Source organism: Paralichthys olivaceus, chromosome 23 (genome assembly GCF_024713975.1).
Source record: "Paralichthys olivaceus isolate ysfri-2021 chromosome 23, ASM2471397v2, whole genome shotgun sequence".
Lineage (NCBI taxonomy): Eukaryota > Metazoa > Chordata > Actinopteri > Pleuronectiformes > Paralichthyidae > Paralichthys > Paralichthys olivaceus.
Genome location: NC_091115.1, coordinates 10880649 through 10901604, shown reverse-complemented (window position 1 = coordinate 10901604; position 20956 = coordinate 10880649). Strand labels below are relative to the sequence as shown.

Below are 20956 nucleotides of genomic sequence, written 5' to 3'. Positions count from 1 at the left end.
CAGCCGGACAAAAGGCCATGCGACTCTGCTGAGGTCACCAGGGCCGCGGCTTCCTTTGGCTACACGCAGTCTTTTATCGCGGCACTATCAGTGACCTGGCATTTTTGCCGTGATCCCCGATGATTTGACCCGAGTTCTTTCGAAAAACGGGCAAGGTGTCTCCTAATTAAAATGCAGGGAGGAATATCTTAAAGGTCGGGTTTGATCGTGTTGTTTGCTCTTGTCATGCGAAAGAGATGTGCAGTCTGGTGGCGTCAGACAGAGACCAAACTCAACCTATAACCTGAGGGAATGATACTTGCTTGCTTTAAATCAAGGCATTTACAGAGAGAGGCAAAGGGGTGGAAAGAATCACCAGCACCACCGGCACCACAAAATATTTCTCTCCAGTGCAAACACTGAGCAGAGAGAAAGAGAGAGAGGGAGCGAGAGACCATAAGAAAGAGTTTGCGAGAGAGAAAGGGAGGGATTTGGAGAGCAAGCGGAGGGGTGACAGAGCGATAGGAGCCCATGGAAAAGGCCTTGTTTGCTAGGAGAGGCATGAGATCATTGCCCCGTGCTACTCTGCACCATTATCCCCCCTAAACCCTGCGCTCCTCCTCTCTCTGCCTCCTATTATCCCTCCATCACACACACACACACACACACTCATCTAACTGTTCTGTTTATTGATGACTCAAGCTTGCCGTTTCTTTCCGGATACACAGTCAACACTGGAGCTCCGGCACCTCAGGGCCTAATGGACTGATCTCGACTGTTTACAGCTGTGCCCTTTCTAGAATGACTCACAAAGGAACAAAGAGGCCTCTGTGTGTGCGAGGGAGAGCTTTTCCTTTTACTCTTCAACAGGACCTACCGACGCGCAACTCTACTTTTATTCCAAAGTGTTACTCTTTCTCTCTCTCTCTCATCCGCTGATAATCTCGTCTTCTTGTCTCCTTTCATCCACCACAGGTTCTTTACCTTGTCATCTGCCCCCACCTTTGACCCCGCCTCTTAACCTCTTCCTCTTGGCTTTCTTTATCCCTTCATTTTCAACTGACCCGCTTCTCCACCTGCTCTTGCGCTCTTCACTTATTGACTTGCAGTAGCAACAAAGCTCGCAGGTACGGATGCTGTCAGGCCTAAAAACTTGCAATTAAGCCATTTTTCATGTGTCACTTGAAAATGAAACCGCAGTTGGAAGACAAGGCTAACCAGATATTCTCCATCCATCCATAAATCCTCCGCAAATCTTAAACTGCTTTCAGACATGCAATGAACTCTCAGGAGCTGTATGTGTGAACGCACATGTCAGAGTGAGAGCCCCTGGACCTTTTTGCTGACTTTCTGTGGCCTGTCCTCTCGTATAATATCTGCAGAGAGTCGGAACCAGCCTATATGTGCGAGCTGGGACTGTTGATGCATGTCTAACACGCGACAGACACAAAACTGAAAAAAAAGGCAATCAAAACAAGTATCTCAGGATGAAACAGTGATGCCAGACACATAGAGGACAAGAGGGCTTTAGGTGATAAGGGCCGGCACCAGTGTCTATGTGCTGTAAATCAATACATGTGACCTCCGCAGCAGAGTTAACACGTTACATCCTGCCTCCTACATGCTGCACCACCCATCACCGGAGCGCTCCAGAGATATCTACAGTTGTGAACGCGTTTCGCCAGAGAACCCCCTCCTGCTTCCCAGCTCTTCCTGGGGGATTCTTAGGCGTTCCCAGACCAGATTGGATTTGAAATCACTCCAGTGAGTTCTGTTTCTACTCTGGGGTGTCCTCCCAGTTATGGAGGAACAAGATCCCGAAACCAGCTCAACTGTCGACGTGAAGGACCGGTGGTTCCACTCCGAGCTGCACCTGGATGTCTGGGCACCTCACCCTAACCAGATATTCTATAAGAAGCCAATGTTTATGAATGTACGTGATATGTAGTGTTATTTGAAGGCATACTTTCCATCTATTTTAAATGTCAGCGTGACAGCAGCTTCCCTCATGAGTTTGTCTCTCATCTCCCCTCTTGTCATTTCTTTCACCCCTTGAACCTTTCACCTTTGTCCCACTTAGCAACGCTCCTCATATGTGTACATATGTGTCTTTCCATACATACCTGAAAGTGTGTGAGCACCTCTCTCTCCCTCTGTGTGTGTTTGACATCGAATTCACACACTCTCCGCAGCTCTAAAAAGACCCCGTGTTTGTTTGCACAGCGCAAAGCCCCAGCGCGAGCGTTGCATCGGCGCTCACCGATTAGTCCTCCCCGGGAACAACACCCTGTCGGAATGTCTGGAATTCCACACCAGGATTAGCTCATCCCTGTCTGTTGTCTCTGGCCTCTGTGTTTGTCATTCTTTCACCATGTGGGGCTTTAGAGACAAGAGATGGACACGCAGATAGAGACGAGGGAGGGAAGCGTGGCACCGTTTCACCTGAGGGCCATAAAGTATCATCCGTAGTGCCAGTGCTAAAAAAAAGGCTTCAGTACTTTTGTTTTTTATTAAAGATACTGGCATTTTCATCCCTGTCAATATCCGGCCAACAGCATGACATCATGTTTACATGTGTAGATAATTCCAGCGCAGCTACCACATTTGATTTTAGGACATGATTTCATTAGTTTGAATAAAAACTCACTCGTCTTTGTAGGAGTTTCTGAAAACATAGAAATTTCAATTCAATGCAGCTTTAAGACGAATCTGATGGAGCAGAGCTGAATTTTTCAGAGATCATCATTCAAAAGCATTCTGGGAAATGTAGGAAAACACGCATGAACCTCAAACCACATAAGGAGTCTGCTAAAGGAAAGTTTGTTTTAAAAGTGTAAATAAGAGTAAATGAAGAGACTTGTAAAAAAGTCTTAACTGCAGTAAACTTCACAGACGATATGATAAATCAGATTTAATTGTACCTCACAGATCCTCTTTACTCATTTTGTGTTGCGCACTTCCAGTAGCAGCTACACTCCTGACAGTCAAGCCTTGGTGAATGCTCCCATCTTGTGGCCACTGTTGAGGAATACCATACATTCAGTGGTCGGTCAGAGGGGGAGATGATTTGGTTCTGTGAAGACTGGGACACTAAGTAGTCACCCAACTTAAATACAATTCAGATGTGGGGAATGAGCAGATGTTACATTTTAAAATTTTAACATCCAGGCATATAGTTTCTCCAATAATAAACCAAATAATAATGAGGTGTTAATAGCAAATAATATCAGGAAAGATCACTGTGTTTATTTTTATTTGAAGGGATAATGCACCTTAATTAACATGTGAGCTTAAATCTAGAATGTTAATGTGCCAGATTTAGCCATGAAGGTAAAAAAGCAACACAAATAACATGCTCATACTCACACACTACTCCTATCTATCCTGTGCCTTTTGATTGAATACTATGTTGTGTACTCGTGTCACTTTGAGTACTTAACATGTTGTGTACTTATACTGTATGTTGAGATTGTTAGTTATATGTTGATTGCTTAAATGTCTACTTATATGTTGAAGCTGCAGATTAGAGAGTGACAATATTCCATGCCCTGTACATAAGGAAGAATTTACAATAAAGGTAACTTTGCCTAGAGACAAGTACAAAAAAAACATGTGTACACACGCACACACACACATAATAAATTATTGACTTAACTGCATGCACAAAGGCACGTAGCACATGGAAGGCACACGAAAATACTAATGATTAGTGAAGCAATATAAAGACAAACAAAAACACATGAACCATAAAATGAAACACACATACATACATCAACCAGATAAAATAGACAAATAATTTGAGAAAAAACTAAATAGTTTAACCATGACTCCAGATGATGACACATTCGAGTGTCAAGTAATTAATTCGAGAGGGAGTTTGTAGGTTCCTCAGTTCTTTGGGTATGAAAGTGTCCTGAAGGTGGCACTGTCACCATGTATTTAACAAGGCACACTGTTTACTCCCCTCTCACTATTTATCTCACCTTATTACCACTTGTTTGTAGTAATCACTATCATCTTATCATTTCAGTATCATGTGCAAAATCCCATAATTTCTCTGTCTTGTTTAACTTTTTTATTCTGATTTCTTTGATATTTGCTATGAGGCCCTGGTTCTGCAGTACTCAGTATACACTTTATATTTCTGTCATTTACAATACACTTATATTTTATTTTTCCGTCATATTTTTATACTAAATTCTTTATTGTTTTATTCACTAATCTTTTTTTTATTGTGCAGTTACTGTTATCTTGGAGCAAGCTGGCACAAGAAGTTCCTTTGGGATTAATAAATTCTTATCTTATTGTTCCTGTAAATTTGTTATATTGAAAATTATTTTGTGAAATTTGTCCACATTTTTTTTCCTTTTGCTGGGTTCTGCTCATAATTTCACTTGAATCTAATGTGGTTTTTCAAAATGTGAGGAGTGTGTGAGATCACTGTTGTGATGTCATGTTTCTGGTACATCAAGGTTATAGGTTGGGTTTGGTCACTCTCTGACGCCACCAGACTGCACATGTCTCTTTCCTGATAACTGATACCGAAAGGTAATTACTCAGGTTTGAAAAGTCCAAGCTTTCATACAGTCTCAGACACAATACACCAACGACTTAGTCAGACTGTCACAAGTTCATGATCATGTGATTTTTCATGTCTTTCCTTGACAACCTTGTCAGAACGATCTTGATTTGTTTCCTTCTTCCATTCTTTCTTTTGTTCTTCCTCGTCTTCATCTCTCTCTGGTATCCATGTAGGTCGTCGAGGATTTACACTCACAAATAATTATTTATTCTCGTAAAAAAAATTGGAGACAGTTTTGCTGCTCCCTCCATGAGAAGAATTCAGGTGCTGTGGTAAACCCATATCATGTTACGACCAAAACAGAAAGTGATACCTGCCAAACATGAACAGGTCATCATCGTTCACAAGTAAGTGCTTTTCCCATGAAGTGTACAGAATCCAGAAGAGAGGCCTGCAAGGTGCGTCATGTTCTATGAAAATTACCTGGAAGTAGCTGCATATCCTAAAGCGGAGACTGGGGACAATCCCAGCTGACATGATGCTAGCATGGCTATTATGCTTTTTCTATAAATTGTGTTCTGATATTTTTTTAATTAAATGAAAAAATGAGAGAGGGATGTCCCCAAAAAACTAGCACATAGGTCATCTTATCCAGGCGTCAAACTCCATGCTAGGAGGAAGAAGAGGAGGTTAGGGTGGCTCATAAAAATGGATGACACAACGGCTCCCCAAAAGTGAAGCCAAAATATTTCAATTGCCTTCTGGTGGCTGCCTAGAGGATAAATGGAGAACAATTGTTTATTTTTCCAGTAAGTTTGGTTTTAATTATATATTTGATGCTATAACATTGTGAAAAACATTGAGAGCTGAGACTGACTCATGATTGGTCGCAGCTCCGCGAGAGAGAGGGAGGAAATATAATTGTGTTGTCCATCTTTATTTTGGGTGGATGGAGGGGTCAAAGAAACACAAACACTATTTGTTTGCTCTACTTTAACGGTGTGTTCAGTATTGTCAACATGACGATGACAGATTTCAGTTGACCTTGCTCTGGCTCTTACAGGATGGAAAATACAAGGTCGGTCAGTCTGGGAAGCACCTTTTCCTGCTGAGGTGATACAACATGACAGGCTTATCTCTAATCTACTGTTTGTACAAATGTCAGCATCAGGCAATCATGAACTCACCAGAGCAATATATCAATAATCAACATAATTCAATATTTGTTCAGGGTTACCACCTGATATTGGCTGTTCATATTTTTGCTTTGTCACCATGAATTACAACTACAGGTTATTACAGCAATCACATGCTTGATGATTAAATTCAATGATTTCCTCAATGTGACTGAAGTAGTTTTGAACAATAACACAGCAAAAGTCTGTACATAATATAATTCATGATCCAAGGTCTTCTTGATGACACGTGTGTATAAAAACAGAGACTGCTTTGAATTTTTACTTCTTCCTGTGAGATGATGACGTGTCTAACCTGAATGAGCACATTGCTTTATTTTGTTTTATACCCCGTTTAACCCACCAGATGATTTACATGCTTTTCAAAAGCAAATTCAAAAACCAACCTTCCAGGGAAATAGGTTTTTATCACATCCGAACCAGAAGTCTGACCCATTTAGAATTACACAGTAACAAGTTCCTTGTGTGTGAAAGCCTCTTCACTGGGTGGAAGGTGCACTCGCTCACGCCTGCAGGGTCTTCTGCACCACTATCTGCACAGAGACGCCACTGTTCTCTCACTGGAATGGCGGCCTGTTTTTGAACAGCATGAATTGCTTATGTAAACCAAGTGGAAATCATTCCAGACCGGTGAAAGATACGGGAAGCGCAGTGAGGAGCAGGGGGAAGAGGCTGTAACTGGAAGGAGGAGATAGGAAATATCTTTGTTGAGAGCCACCATATAGTAATAAATAAATGAGTGTGTATTATTATTAGCTTAGCCAAGTTGAGTTCAGACAGTAACGTGTGATGAGAGTCAAAGCAAAACAACACATTTTAAGCTGAATACCGGTGGTTGGGTTATTTTACATTCTTTCATACGTGAAAAAATAAGTCACAAAAACATGCAAACAACTATTTTTACATCCGCCAATAACGTTATGTTTTCATTGCCGCTTGTTTAAGGATTAATCAAAATCTACTGAATGGGTGACACATGACCCATGATGGACCCATTCAATTCGAGCAGGTCCAGTTAGGCAGGAACATTTTCTTTCACTTTCTTTATCCTGCATGGGGAAATAAAGCCAACATAGTTTCAGAAAGCAGAAGGCTTCCATTTTCATTTTCAAATAGATCATTAGCATACATGCTTTGAAAACTGTCAGGATTCTGCAGTTTGCCCAACCTGCCCTGTCTTTTTCTCTCCTGTCTGTGTGGCTGGGAACCCGGGCGAGGCTTCATGTCTCTCTTGACCCGGCTCAGCTCTGGAGCCTCCCTACCTTCCGATCAGTGCAGCTGCTTCCAATCATCGACACCTCCACAGTGTAAAGGCTCCAGCTCTACACGCTGTCCAATCGTCCGATCATCCGCAACGGTGTTGGTGTTTTGACTAAACCTTACAGAAAGTGATTCTCTATGTGTTTTGCAGAAAATCATCCCTGCAGAAAATCCCTGTTTCCCTCTGATCCAGGTCCACCCACTCTGCTGTTCTGGTTTCACCCTGATTCTTTATGCTCATTCAATATTACCTACCTCTCTTGTAACCCCTTGGAGTTTTATTGTGTAATAAATCATAATCTGCCTTTTGGGGACTGCTACTTCTGCCTCTGCATTCTGTGTCTGCATATGGGGTCCAGTTTCTTCTTACGCATAACAAAACCATGCCATAAGCCAATACATATTACTTAGCTACCTTATCCATTATTAATGTACAAATAATGATAATCAGAGCTTAAATAATTAATTGTAACAGTTTAATTCATCTGTCCAAATAACATGCTCATCTGAGGGTGAGGGTGTGATGCTTAAAGAGCTTCCACTGAATTAAAATGTCATTTTTTTTCATCCTGGTACAAAAGTCCAGAATTATGTTACATAAGGAAATCTAAAAAGGAAACACAGCAAATAATAGCATGTACGTGTCTGAACAAGTGTAGGAACAAAGTGACAAAGTTGGAACTCCTGTAAACACTAATTTCTCAGAAACGGTTCAGTTTAAATACCAAAGGAGGCCTTTTTCCCTGTCAGGGCTGGCAGGATGTCTCAATGGGGTGTGGACACAAAAACATCTCATAACTCAGTGCAACACAAAAGTAGTGAATGCCAGGTGAGGTGTTGATTGTCAAGGGTCAGATGCACTGTGTGTGCTCGTGTCATGTGCTGCATAAGTGAGCACCCAGTGCAAGGAAACGTCTTTATGGTTAAAATAAATACACCAGGACATACGAGTGTGGTTTTAAATATTGTAAAATATAATTCTGTATTCTACCAAATCAAAAAATAGAAATATGTAGTTTTGTTTGCATTTTTTTATTGAAAATATAAATTTAAATAAGGAAGAGAAAAGTTTAGCTGCAAGCTGAATGAACATTTTAACTTAAAACATGACAACACGCACTGTAACTTTCACCCTAAAGAGCAAAATAACCATCACATAGACACTAACAGACACAGGCTAATATTTGGATTATTTAATATACGTCCCACGATGCTAGTATTGCATTCAACAGAGAACTTATTCAGTTTGCATGAGTTGTTTGTGAGCTGGTTATTCTGAGAGTAAGTTGGCCTTCTCCGTGTTCCCACACAGCGGAGAATCAGGTATGAGGATCCCTCCGTGGGGATGAGTTTGTAATGCAGGGACCACACAGGCGTGAGGAGGATCTGCAGCAAAACAGAGAACGGCGTCAGGTTTCTCTTAAGTGCAAAGACATCAAAAGTAAAACAAAACAAAGATCTTCTTACGTTTTTGCTTTTCATTTCCTCTTTGTTTCCTCCTCTTCTGATACACTGAAACAAAACACAAGGGAAACAGATAAAGAAACATATCAAAATTCAATTTCAGATCATCATTTTGTACGCTCGAATAGATTCACAGAATTTATTGTCAGGTTTAGGTTACTGAGAACCATCTATTCACAGGAGATGAAAAAGTTAATCTTTTTAACTGATCTCAGTTCAGTGTTACTCTTGAACTTGCTGGGTCTGATTCTGACAATTTTAGATGCGACTATCAGTCATATACGCTCAAGTTACATGAAGCAAGAACGGTTGTTCAGGGTGATGGGTGGAGATGAATGGGCTCCATTCTTCTGATCAGTTAATCACCAAACTAATTTAGAAGCTGCTATTTTACTGGAAGAAAGTTGCTTTAAGTTCATTGTGTAATCATACAACTATACATTTTTAAACCAGAACTAATATGTTCACAATTTGTACTGTAACTGAGGATTTGTGTTTACAAACTGACAAATTGTTCCTCATTGTAATTTGAGCCTCAATCAATAAGGAAGGAAGTGCAGCCCTGAGCTATCTGGAGTGAGCTACACAGTCAGAGATTTGGAAGGGTGGCTGCTGGAAGTGGTCCTAAATCAATTTAGTTTCCAGTTCTTACATTTGCTATGTCAACAGATAAGAAATTACTGCAGGCTCGAGCCTGATGGTGTAATATTGTACCTACCAGTCAGCAGCACATGGAGCAGCAGAGTTACGGTGATGATGCCAGAGAGGCAAACTCCGACTGGCACAAGGACCCAGATCAAGTCCCTGGAGGTTCCCGCAGCGACGACGGGTCTGAGATGTGCGGACTGGTCTGAGGAGAGACAGAGGGGTGAGAAGATTGACACCACTCCTCAATCTGGCTTTTCAACAGGAAACTAAAAACATCTATTAAAGGGTTGCAGTCAGATCTTTAGGGAGGGTCCTGGCTTCGCAGTTTGCCTTTCACACATGCACAGTGCAGTGGGGGTTCACAATAGCAATAAATTCTCAGAGTTTCTCTGGAGTTAAGTGCATGTCTGAAAGCAGCTTAATAGTTATATCTATGGGTTTTCGATCTTTTTTACAAAAGAGAAGTAGGGAAGAAAAACAATTTAAATTTGGGCTAGTAAGTAATTTGTTATTTTGTGTAGTATTAACTTTCTAATTGTAACGTAGGCAACAGGCTGATGTTCTGATATCCCCCCTCTAACATGTCTTTATTCTCATAATAACACAACTTTATTCTTTTAAAATTATTTATATTTTTGTAAAATCACGCCTTTATTCTCGTAATTTTCTTCAAGTGGCCCGAATCCTCCATAGTACTTTTGTGTCAGTTAGTTGAAATTGGACAGCTATGACAGAAATTTGAGCTCCTGTGAAAAACAACAAGACCAAATCAAAGAGGGAATTGTCCACTTTCCACAGAGCCCTCGTGTTTATAGGGTTTCAGCCATAACACACACAGACATGAATAAAGGATACTGGTTTTATTTTCTAAACCATGCCAAGAAAACAAATTCATTTCTGATTGCGTCTTCTGTTGTGTGATAGTAAAGATAAGCTCTACTACTGCTTCAAAGCAAATTAAAAAAAAAACAAGGTGAAACGGTGGCAACATGCATTTGAATGTGATGTGTTGAAAGAGTGGAGATACACCCAGACTAGATCACATCGAAGATAAGAGGTTGTCCCACATATCAGCACCACCTTACTTACTGCATTGCTCAACACAGTGAATGACGGTGGCAGAGTACTTCACATCCAGCCTCCTCACCTATCAAAAAAACATAGCATTCAAAGTCAGCAGGGATTTCAAGGAGCTCACAGGTTTTACCCCAAAGGCGATATTAGTTGTGCAAACATACCTGGACACAAAAGCTGCATAGATCTTCTTTCAGGTTCAAACCGACGTCTTCATTTTGACCCTGAAAAACAAACAAAAGAAACTAAAAGAAAAATCCTCAGGAGCTGAATCATGCAAGTGTTTGGGTCGTCATCATGGTTTCTGTTTTGCTCTTATGTGCTATTGGTCAAGTCACTGTTTTGTACTAGAGAGGAATTGATTGAAGAAGCATTTAAGTGCAATGTCACACCTTAACAAACAGCTCCCTGCAACGACAATTCCAAAAAACATGTTGTCAATGTGCTGAAAGAGTGTTAAGTGTTAATTACCTATGCTCAGAATGCAATATGCATTTTTCTGCACTTCATATTGCCAAAAATGTCAGAAAACTAATAATGTGTTGAATCTGGCAATGAAAAATAAAACTCTCATTGGGCATTGCTCTCCTAGTCCTCTCCTGAATGTGGTTCTTTTGTCTTCCAGCAGGAGTTTAGAGGGTTGTTTTAGTTTGTTGTTTAAGTTTGGGCTCAAGGTTTTTCTGTAGTCCTGTTTTTTTAATTTTAATTTTATCTCATAATATATAATATTTTTCCTCCAGTAGTTAAAGGGAATGAGCTGAATGCAACATCCCATCATGTGGCTGGCTCACTGTTTAACCCTTCCTTGGTTATTTTTCACTGAGATCTCCAACTCATTTTGTTTCTTCATTTACTTTCAATTCAAATTATTCACATTGTCTTCTTTCTAATATGTTCCGGTCCTTAGTTGATCCATTTTGTTTAAGGATGTTTTAACATTGTTTTCTATGAGACAGTGGTTCAAACTTCCAACAAAATTCTGAGGAAAATTATAATTTCCTAGCAACTAAAAAATGAAAAATATAACAAACAAAGAGCAGCCAAGAAGTTGACTTTGACAATTATCGCAACCCTGTTGCATCAGTTCCTTGTAACAGGGAGGGATGCATCCATACAGGCCACATAGGCTCATTGAGAGGTTTGACAAAGTATGAAAATTCTCCAACACTCTCCACCACTGTCATCAAACACCAAATAATGAAATATAATTTGGCTACCTACCACATGCACCGTGTGTGTTTTGTTGATCTGGCACTCAGCAGCCCTGGCAGACTTCACACACAAACCAAATGTTGCATTGACCCTTGACGTCATTGCCACTTCTTCATGGTCCTGCCGTCTGGTCACATCCACATGCCATGCTGGAAATTATGGCAGAGATTAAATTAGCAGTCACACACCACAGTCCATCGTTATCTTCATATATAATCTACCGTACATGCTAAAAGAACTGTGAGTGGATTTGTTTGCTTGAGGCTGATGTAGCATTGTGATAATCAGATGATCCCATCATATGATGTGAAAAATGCTGTTGTGAGATAGTGCTACCTTGGAGTCTTCCATCAGCAAAGGGGCACCTGGTCCAGAACTGAGAGCCGACAGTAAACTGCAGAGGACATAAGATGTTGTTATTGCAGTGAGCTGAACGTGCTGTCTCTTAAAAAATGCTACGATTCTAAAGGTTAAGCCACACCCACAGTGAACAGTGTTTTTAATCAGTGTATAAAGTAAAAATGAGAATTATTTACTTCCTGCTAAGATTAGCAAGAGCGGATGAGCGTTTGAACTTCCCCCATCCCACTGCCTCTTTTTTTTCTTATCTGGAGACCACATCAATGTGAATCTCTGGTGACGGACCAATTCAACAGTTTCCTATTGGCTGCTTCTCTATGAAGTCATTAGGGAGTCCGACTGGTTTTTATTGGCCGCTCCAGTACTTTCATCGCAGGTATTAGGCCAAGCCCTGCCTGGCTGATGAGAGCATGCATGCACATATCGGTTTCATGCTAAATTGAAACTATCTAGAAGCTGAATCACTCCTCAATGAAGTAAGATTTCATTCAGATGCCAACTTTATGTCTTTGCCAACAAAAGGAAAGTCGAGTCATTAATTTCGTGTGTAGTCAATAGTTAAGCGAGATGACCATGAGCCATGAAGAAGAAATTTCAACAACGATGGAACTTTTTGAGGAGAGAATTTTATAGAGCGGCCGTTTTTCCCTCTTTCTTAAGAGATACATTATCAAAACGTCATGTTTGTTGTTGTCTGAAACTCTTGACTCTGCGCTGCCCTCTAATGGATGTATTGCTTTACAACCATGATAATATAATGGACGCATGAAAGTATGTGGGCAGTTTGCAACAAATCATAAATGAGCATAAATGAGCCTTTAGAAGAGCCATACCACTCTCCTGTAAAAACGTGTCAATCTTCTTTCAAAATTGTCAAAGTGAATTTCCCCATATAGCTAAATCTTTATTGCGAAGTTTCTTACACAAAGATGCACAATTGCCAGAGCTTGTCAAACAGCATCTTACCATAACCAGACACACATAAAGCAGTTGACTACAAAAAGTAAAAAAACCTGTTCCTAAATCCAATGTTATGCCAGCCCTGTATGGCAAAACACCTTAAGAGCCTGAGGGGGAGAAGTGATTATTACCTTTATGCACAGTTGAGGGTGTGGGTCCACTTCATTAAAACTTATCTGAAAACCAAAGAGTGATGACAGAGTTATTGATGAAATTAATACAAATTTGAAATGAAATTAAAATAAATCCAATAAAGTAGCATTGCAACTTCTCAAGTGGATGTCCAAAATTTTTTGGTGGGGTTGGATCCAACATACTAAATGCTACGTTTATCTTTTTCTTTGGGTTCAGTCTTTGTTTTTGTACAAGTCATCTTGCAGTCGGGAAACTCTTTGCATCACTGGATATTTTTACATAGACAGAGAATTCCCTTCTCAAGTGACATGGCTTCAGATTTAATTCAGATGACAATCTCTTATCAAAACAGAGTTTCAGACTTTTGCTTCTTTGTTGTTACAGAAGTATCCTATCACTTCTCACTCTAACGATGTTCCTGATATGTTTAAAGGTCAAATTCAGATGTCAGATTGGTGAATCACAAAACATTTTGACATTCCTGGCAGCTATCACTCATCTGGTGATACAAGTGCCAAAAAGGGGAATTACTTTTCAGATTTTGCTTTGTCCATGGTCTGGATCCTGTCTTGTCGTGTGTGTGTGTGTGTGTGTGTGGGTGTGTGTGGCCATTTGCGGCGACCATAAAACCTCACAAAGCAAAGTTCCATAAAGGTTTGTACCTTTCCTCTGCTAACATTACGGGAGGCATGGGGCAGGTCTACACACACGCCGTCCTCTCTTGTTTGACACAATGTTACAACAGTGGCGACTGGGCAGACAAGCTCCCAGGATAGCGTCTCCTCTAGTGGGTCAAAGGTAATTCCAAACCACAGTTCCTGGAGACCTGTGCAGAGGGAAAGTGGCAAGCTGTCATATAACATATACTGCATTATCAACATCGTGCACACATGCTGCATTTACTAGGAAGTGTTTGGAGACAATTAAGTGACTCACGGTCTTTGAATGGGCAGACCTGGACTCTGGGGGCATCCATCACCGCTGACCACCCCTGTGAGGAATTTAATTAGTACGATGGTACATTCTCTTTCCCAGAATTTATTGCATGGGTTGTAAAAGAGTGTTGACTGTACCTCGATGCAGAGGCAGGGCAAAGGTCGGGAGTACGGGAGGGTGACGCTCTTCACAGGTTCCTCCTTCTTTATCTGACAGGTAAACAAAAAGTTTCCTACATTTATCCTTCTGCTGTTTTTACAGGTTTTCTGAATGAACAACTATGATTTTAGAGTTCTGTTGTCCTTCAATGATGCAGCAGATACATCTCCAATAATCAATAATATTATCATCATGTTAGTGCAATCCACCTTTGCAGTTTATATTAAAATCAATGGTAAGTATGACCATATTGCTTATCAGTACCAAGGGTGATTCACTGGCATGCAGTGGCGTATGTTGGATCTTTCTAAATTGGGGGCCATAAAGCGGCCACAATTTACATAATACATAATGTACTGTCTACCACATTCTCTACTCAGACACTACTCCTTGCCTGAATTTCCTGCTAATTTTTCCAGACAATATCCTGCTTCATTTTTCATATTTGAAAGGCAAATATCTCGATATTTTTTTTCGGCTTTAGTTTCTGTTCAATGGAGGGACTAACCAGTGCTTTTGTCCCTGTGTCAGAGCAGATGAAATCCTTGTAGCACAGACGAAGGTTGTAGTCGTGATCTTCTAGCATTTCTGAAACACTGGCTCTGAGCTCCTTCTTCACGGGGTTAACGTCATATGATAGCCTGCCAGCTGAAAGAATCAGAGGTCAGTATTGATAATAAAGATTTTCAACAAATGTACATGGAAACTTATATTAAAGAGTCTATTATAGGGCGTTAGGCCTATAAGATGTATAAACTTTTATTAAAATCAACCTTTCATTAAATTGTCTGGGGATATCTAACTTGTAGATATCCCCAGGAGTCGTAGCTTACAAAGGTTTTGTTTTTGGGCTCAAAATACTTACGTAATACTGCATGTAGAGTATGAAATGAACTTACTGATGCATTCAGGGACATGTCTTCTCATATCTTCACTGGTGCATGCTGCGGAGAAAAGTAACAAACTTGAAAAGGCTTAAACCTTGGGGGGGAAAAAGAGAAAAGTGACATAACTCCAGTGCATGTATCTTTTATGTAACACCCACATTCTGTTCTTTACTGATTAGAAATCATACACCTTCATGATAACTTAGAATTTTAAATGTTTGCAGCAGCATGCAAATCTCATCTTCTGTTTTTACATCTCCTGTTTGCGATCTGTCCCATGCAAATGAGCAAGCATTAGCACAATCATTCAAATATGCAGGGCCGTGTTCTCACCTGGAGCATTGTAGGTGCCAGTCCAGGTTATGCCACAGTAGCTCGGCACAGTTTTCACCATAACTTGAACTTTTTGGTTCGGAGAAACAACTGTGCAGTCGTTTTCAACTTCCACCTTCAAAGAAAGGGCAAATTTTAAAAATGGTGTTATTTCGGCAGTATCGTCATGGAAACTGTATTCTAAGAACCCATCATCAATCTACAGTTACGTGGTGCACAAGAGCTGTTTAAGTGATTCTGAAACTTTTGGTGTCAACTTAAGAAGAAAAAACTATAAGAATAATATACTCCAACATTTGAATTTGCCTTTTATACTTGACTAACTTTTTCTTGCCTCATCAGACTTTAAAATTTAATGGCACTGACGCAGAAGAAAACTCCTCTTACATCACACTCTGGATTACGTTTCTCCAACAACCATGTTTTTAACGCTATTAACGCTACCTGCAGCCCAGACATCCTCTTCCTCGACGATCTGCTGAAGCTGAGGATTCTGCAGCTCATCATCATCCCTGCAGTGACAGTGCACATTGACACACCATGGATGGACTCTGTGGAGAGAGGGTCAGAGGCCAGACAATTACTGTTAGACAGTGGCAGTAACTGTTAACCATTCAAAAGCTACAAATGCATCAGCTAGCATTGGTGTAGGAGCCGTGCAGGAAAAATGTCACATGTCACATTTCATCATCTGAGTGGACTAAAGATTCCCAGCCCCACAAACAGACAGTTTAGAAATCCATCAATGAAGACATCATGGTTGATGATGTGGACAAGTGACCACAGTTCATCAGAAATGTGTGGGCGTGTGCAGAATCAGGAACAGAAAATGTCAATCAACATGTTTAAAATGCAAAAGCAGAAGTTTAATAGTGGAACGTGATTGGCTGTGTAAATGAAAACTTCCTTCACAGTTATTCTACAAATATGTCACCAGTGATAACCATCTGTACGTCAAGACTGAAATTGGCTTGACGTAGAGCTGCATTTAAAACTTCCTTGGTAAATTTTTTTAAGTAACAACTTCCGTTATAGAGAATGTAAAGTAATCCTACAACATAAACATAGAGGAACAAACTTATATATATAAATACTTAGTGGAAAAGCTTAAAGGGAAAAATAGCACTTGCACAAACACCTGTGATAAGAACTATTTAAATGACAAACCTTTTTTGATAAAAATGTATTTGGACTTTTAGTTTGGTCCATGTCCCATTCATCAACATGGAGGAGGCAGGATTTATGAATAATACTGCAGCCAGTCACCAGGTGGCAATCAAGACACTTTGGAGTCACTTTTATACAGACTATGATCTATAGCACCAAATGATCAAAAATATAATGCGTCTAATACTTTACTACATCAAATGTTAAACTAAGATGAACATGGTAAACATTACATCAGTGTGTTAGCCACTGGAACAGCTGTAGACTGTCATTTATCACAGTAACGTACCTGTGAGTTGTAATGCAGTTCTGATCCGGAGCTGCAGTGAGCACTTCTGCCTGCCCTCACACCTCATGACTGTGGAGAAGCTGATGTTGTGGAACACGGAGGATGTGTTGAGACCCCCAGGAGCCTCCTGGCACGGAGGATGAAACCAATCTACACAGGACAGGATCAGAAATTTAAAAAAAGTGTTACACGGAGCATGCAGACATAAAAAAGCAGTGATTTTTTTCAGGTCTCATGAAGTGACACAACTTTTTTCGCCCTCTGTTATTCATTGAATTGAATTGAATGAGTGGAACATGCTGACTTTCTAAGACAAACATTGTTTTACTTCACTGCATGTGGGGTGGTTAGTCAGACAGTATTGACTCTTGGCCATCACACACAATATTCTATTGTGCTAAATCATGTTCTGTGTGCATGCATGTGATACAATAGTCATACGTATCCATACTCACGGTCTTGCTTGGCTTTGCAGTGAAGGCCCTGAGCAGAGAGAAGGAAAAAGAGACATGATTACCTCCTGTGAATAGGATCTCCATTGATTAAGTCATTATTAACAAAGAGAACAAGGGCACAACACAACGAGGAGCTGTTTACATCCTCAATGCTCCTTCATGGGGAAGCCCAACCTTTTTTGGATGATCCACATTTACAACATTGGGGTTAAAATATTTAAACCAATTATCATACTGGTATTTTCTAAATTTAGAAGCTGCAACAAGACAGATAAATCAACAGTGTGTGTGAGTCACCATGGTCATTACGTGTGATTTCCAGAGGCTCGCTCACAAAGCTTTTTTAAAACACATCCCTGTTTACTCATGTATGAGCTGTTATTCCAGTGGTGAATATTGAGTTTAAATTTTAATGAAGGAGTGCAGTGTCATGCCAATGAATACCACACAGTTATAAAAAAATCTTCTTTTTGTTTGCACCCATATCAGTGCTGACTTCTGCTGTTTCCCGCTAAGGCTCGAGCAAATGATTAAAAGTTCTTCAGCCTCCAGGAAGTTCACAGCAGTCTCCTCCATTAACATGACCTCACCTGAAGTTACTTGTATATAGGCATTAATTGCAACACTGAATGCATGCTCTCCTTAGATTCAAAGGTTCAATTAGTTGAGTCATGCAATGACAGGAATTGGTTTTACAGCTTGGATACTGACTGTAAACTGACACATTCATGCTTGAAGATTACCTCAAAAGAAATCCTGAATTGAAACTGTGTAAACTTGGATTTTGTTTTTAGCAGTAACTGTAATGGTGCATGTGGCTATAACAGAAATCATGGTAAACATACATGTATTTCATGTATGAAGTAGACTCAATGAGCCTTGCTATGTGATTTTGATGCTTGAGAGGCTGCAGTTTTACCTGAGAACACCCGGTGCCGCATTTTTCAATCCTCTCCAGTCCTGTGCTTTCTGCTGCAGCTCCATTCAGACCCGAGCAACAGTGAGCAGTGAGCAGGGCAACCCACAGGATCATCTTCATCACCAGCAGCTGGACCTCTTCTACTCTTTCGTCTGGGTGGCAGGGTCAGGTGAGGAGGAGGGGAGACCTTCAGGAGGATGGATGAATGGTGAGGAGCTTCCCTTGTTTTTTAAAATCCTCTCTGTGATGGTATCCAGAGTTAAATGGACTGAGGCAGAGTCAGGGAGGGAGGGAAATACAGAGAACAAGCAGCTGGGGGAAAGAAAAGGGGGTGGAGCTCTCTGAACGTACTTGTGTAATGTAACAAGTCATATTGAACATCCTCCTACCTTCTTGTTCTTGTAACAGCACTTATCTTTTTTTTTAAAAAAAGCACCTGTGACAAAGAATGAGCAGTAAATCTGTGTCAGGATTTACAGAAAAGGAGCAACAATTTGGACAACTTAAAAATTATTTTATGAGGATAAAAGAAATACCAGATGCTACAAGAAAACCTCTTACTGTACTTTCCTGGGAAATGTCCCAGTAATCAAATCCAACTCAATCAGTCACCTCAAGGCTGTAACTTGATACAAGCATAATGTTCACTATGTTGTGGTCACCTTGTCAAACCTTTTTTTAACCATAGGTTAAGATTTTACTTCTTTATTTGCAGGGAACATAATGGCTGATTTAATTTTGAGATTCAGGGTAGAAAATGTGGGGGGAAAGGTTCTTTTGCTGATTAATGAGTCAACAAGGAAAATACTTTCATCGAGAACTTGATTCAACACAATAGTGCTGACATTTATCACTCCTTTATGATTAAAGAGAGGATACTTCCTCTTGGCTCTGTGCTTGTGCCACACACCCAAACACGTGCGAACAAATTGCCGAGCTTTAGCTTGAAAGTTCACTAACCTGGAACATTTGGAAAGTTATGTCCATATTTTTCATTTTATTTCTTTATTATGTGTTGTTACCTTTTTTTTAATATGGAAAAGTTGTTAGCAATATGTAACAACATGGGTAGCATTAGCATTCACGTGGATTGGGTTGTCCGCTAGTTGCAAAAGTTAGTCGACAGCGTTGAGTGTCCCAAGAAGGTAGCATACTGCAGATATTGAGCGTCACAATACATCTAGTGATTTGATAGGTTCTGTTGTAAAAAATATTGATTGTTGCTGCTTTATATCAATTATCAATGTCTTTCAAATATCATAACATGAGAAATGTTGCTAATTAATTTCACTGAATTGTTTCATAAATTTGAATTGAGCTAAACTAACAAAAAAAATTTAAGTAAAGCCATATCTTACAGTGCAATATAATCATTTTTGTTTTCATCCCAACAGTTCATGATAATAACTTGTTTTGCTTGATGCAGAATGTGCTGCTACTCGGTTGGATTCCCGCAAAACAACTAGGATGACCTGAGGCAACATCTGAACTTATTAACGGACTAATGCTCGGAATGAATCAGGGAAGAGTTTAACCCAGACACAGCTTCCGAGCACTTTCAACATAATCACAGGTTAACTGATAGTCCTGATGCACGTAACTACTGGATGACAACATTTCTGTAAAGAGAGGCATTCTATACATTTGTGTTAACAGCAACCCAACAGGAAACTGTCAGAGCAATACAGCTTCACTTGTGTTTTACTGTCAATCTCTGCACTTCTTTTAAGCAGTGTTGTGCAATATCATCCACAGGACCATAAAGCAGTTGACAGAGGTTAAGTAACAAATAAGAAAACACCCTGCCCTTATAAACAGGTCTATAAAGGAAAAATCGTTCCATTACGAGGATACACCTTCTAAAAATAAACCAAGAAAACACATCGACGTGTTGTACCTCAGTTACACATGGGTCTAGTATTTGAACAATGTTGAAAATCCAGCTATGTTGCCAATGTTGTGCCAAACCTCATAGTAGACACAAAGGACCCATGTACAGCGACTAAATTCAAGTCAATTACAAACATCTACACACAAGCTGCCGAGCAGAGACCATGAAGTAGTTTGCATATTTGGCACCAAGCCAAGTTTTTGAGCTTCCTCAAAGAAAATCCAACATGAGGACACACCATCATAACATGACCCAGACCCGCAGCCAAGTTCCATGACGACTTTATTGACATAAGATGAACACTGATTTTCTACTCCGGTTTTTTTTGCTATGTTACAGATGTAGATCTGAAGTTTTTCCTAAATACACACTGAAAAAAAAAAAGATCTTTATCCGTGGCATAAGTCGTCCAACTACTTTTGTGTAATGGCTCTATCTACTGGGAATATGTATGTATTACGGCTCCTATCAAGTGCATTGGTGGCAGGTGATAAAAGTCTTTAATAATAAGTAAAGGGCTTTTATTTATAGCAGAATGAGCTATTAAGTCTGCAGTCATAACTGTTAATTATCCAATGATGAGGCACTAGTTTTCCTCATAAGTTATTTATAAGTGGATTCTTTACTGGAACAATGAATAATAATAATAATTTCTGTTGTCAATGTGAATAGGTTGTTGATGAACAGATGCATTGATAGTTGGATTGAAAATGGCTAAATTATTCTGGAGATTATTATTAATTGATAACACATAAATAATATTTGTAGCATTTGCTATATAATAACAAACAATAAACCCATGTCAAGTTATAAACCCTCTGTAAAGTCACATACCAGCATTCTTATGTCGCTATATATCCTAGACAAAAAAATTGTCTTGGATAATAATAAAAAATAATATACCTTTTAAAGTTTTATATTCATCACAATAGGCTATCAGTTCAGTTTATGACCGTCCTGGAGCTGAAACACAGCAGCAGAAATCAGTAGTCATATTTCAATGAATGTGCCGCACTAAATTATGCTCAAGCCCAAATTCCAGGGGCGTTACAAGGGACTTTGGGGGCTCCATGCAAAAGGATATTGGGGGGCATTAAACAAACATTGTTG

The 20956-nt window shown here is 39.9% G+C and overlaps 1 protein-coding gene across 1 annotated transcript; it reads right to left on the bottom strand.

The window, feature by feature from the left end:
* Nucleotides 1–7973: 7973 nt before the first annotated feature.
* Nucleotides 7974–18261, bottom strand: il17rel (interleukin 17 receptor E-like). Its single transcript, XM_020092186.2, has 18 exons — nt 17956–18261; nt 17037–17064; nt 16582–16731; nt 15570–15676; nt 15126–15240; nt 14805–14849; nt 14414–14553; nt 13884–13955; nt 13747–13801; nt 13473–13636; nt 12807–12851; nt 11692–11749; nt 11365–11504; nt 10308–10367; nt 10159–10216; nt 9140–9271; nt 8425–8469; nt 7974–8343 (listed from the first exon to the last, which is right to left on the bottom strand). The coding sequence occupies exons 1-18, from the start codon at nt 18073–18075 to the stop codon at nt 8228–8230; spliced, it is 1650 nt and encodes a 549-aa protein (XP_019947745.2). The 5' UTR covers nt 18076–18261; the 3' UTR covers nt 7974–8227.
* Nucleotides 18262–20956: the final 2695 nt, after the last annotated feature.

Excerpts from the sequence above, each read along its gene's own strand:
- il17rel (XM_020092186.2), bottom strand. The coding sequence starts at position 18,075 with ATGAAGATGATCCTGTGGGTTGCCCTGCTCACTGCTCACTGTTGCTCG. Across the intron at positions 14,850-15,125 it reads TGGCACCTACAATGCTCCAG|CATGCACCAGTGAAGATATG; the intron begins GTGAGAACACGG and ends TTTTCTCCGCAG. Across the intron at positions 8,344-8,424 it reads AGGAAATGAAAAGCAAAAAC|ATCCTCCTCACGCCTGTGTG; the intron begins GTAAGAAGATCT and ends GTTTTGCTGCAG.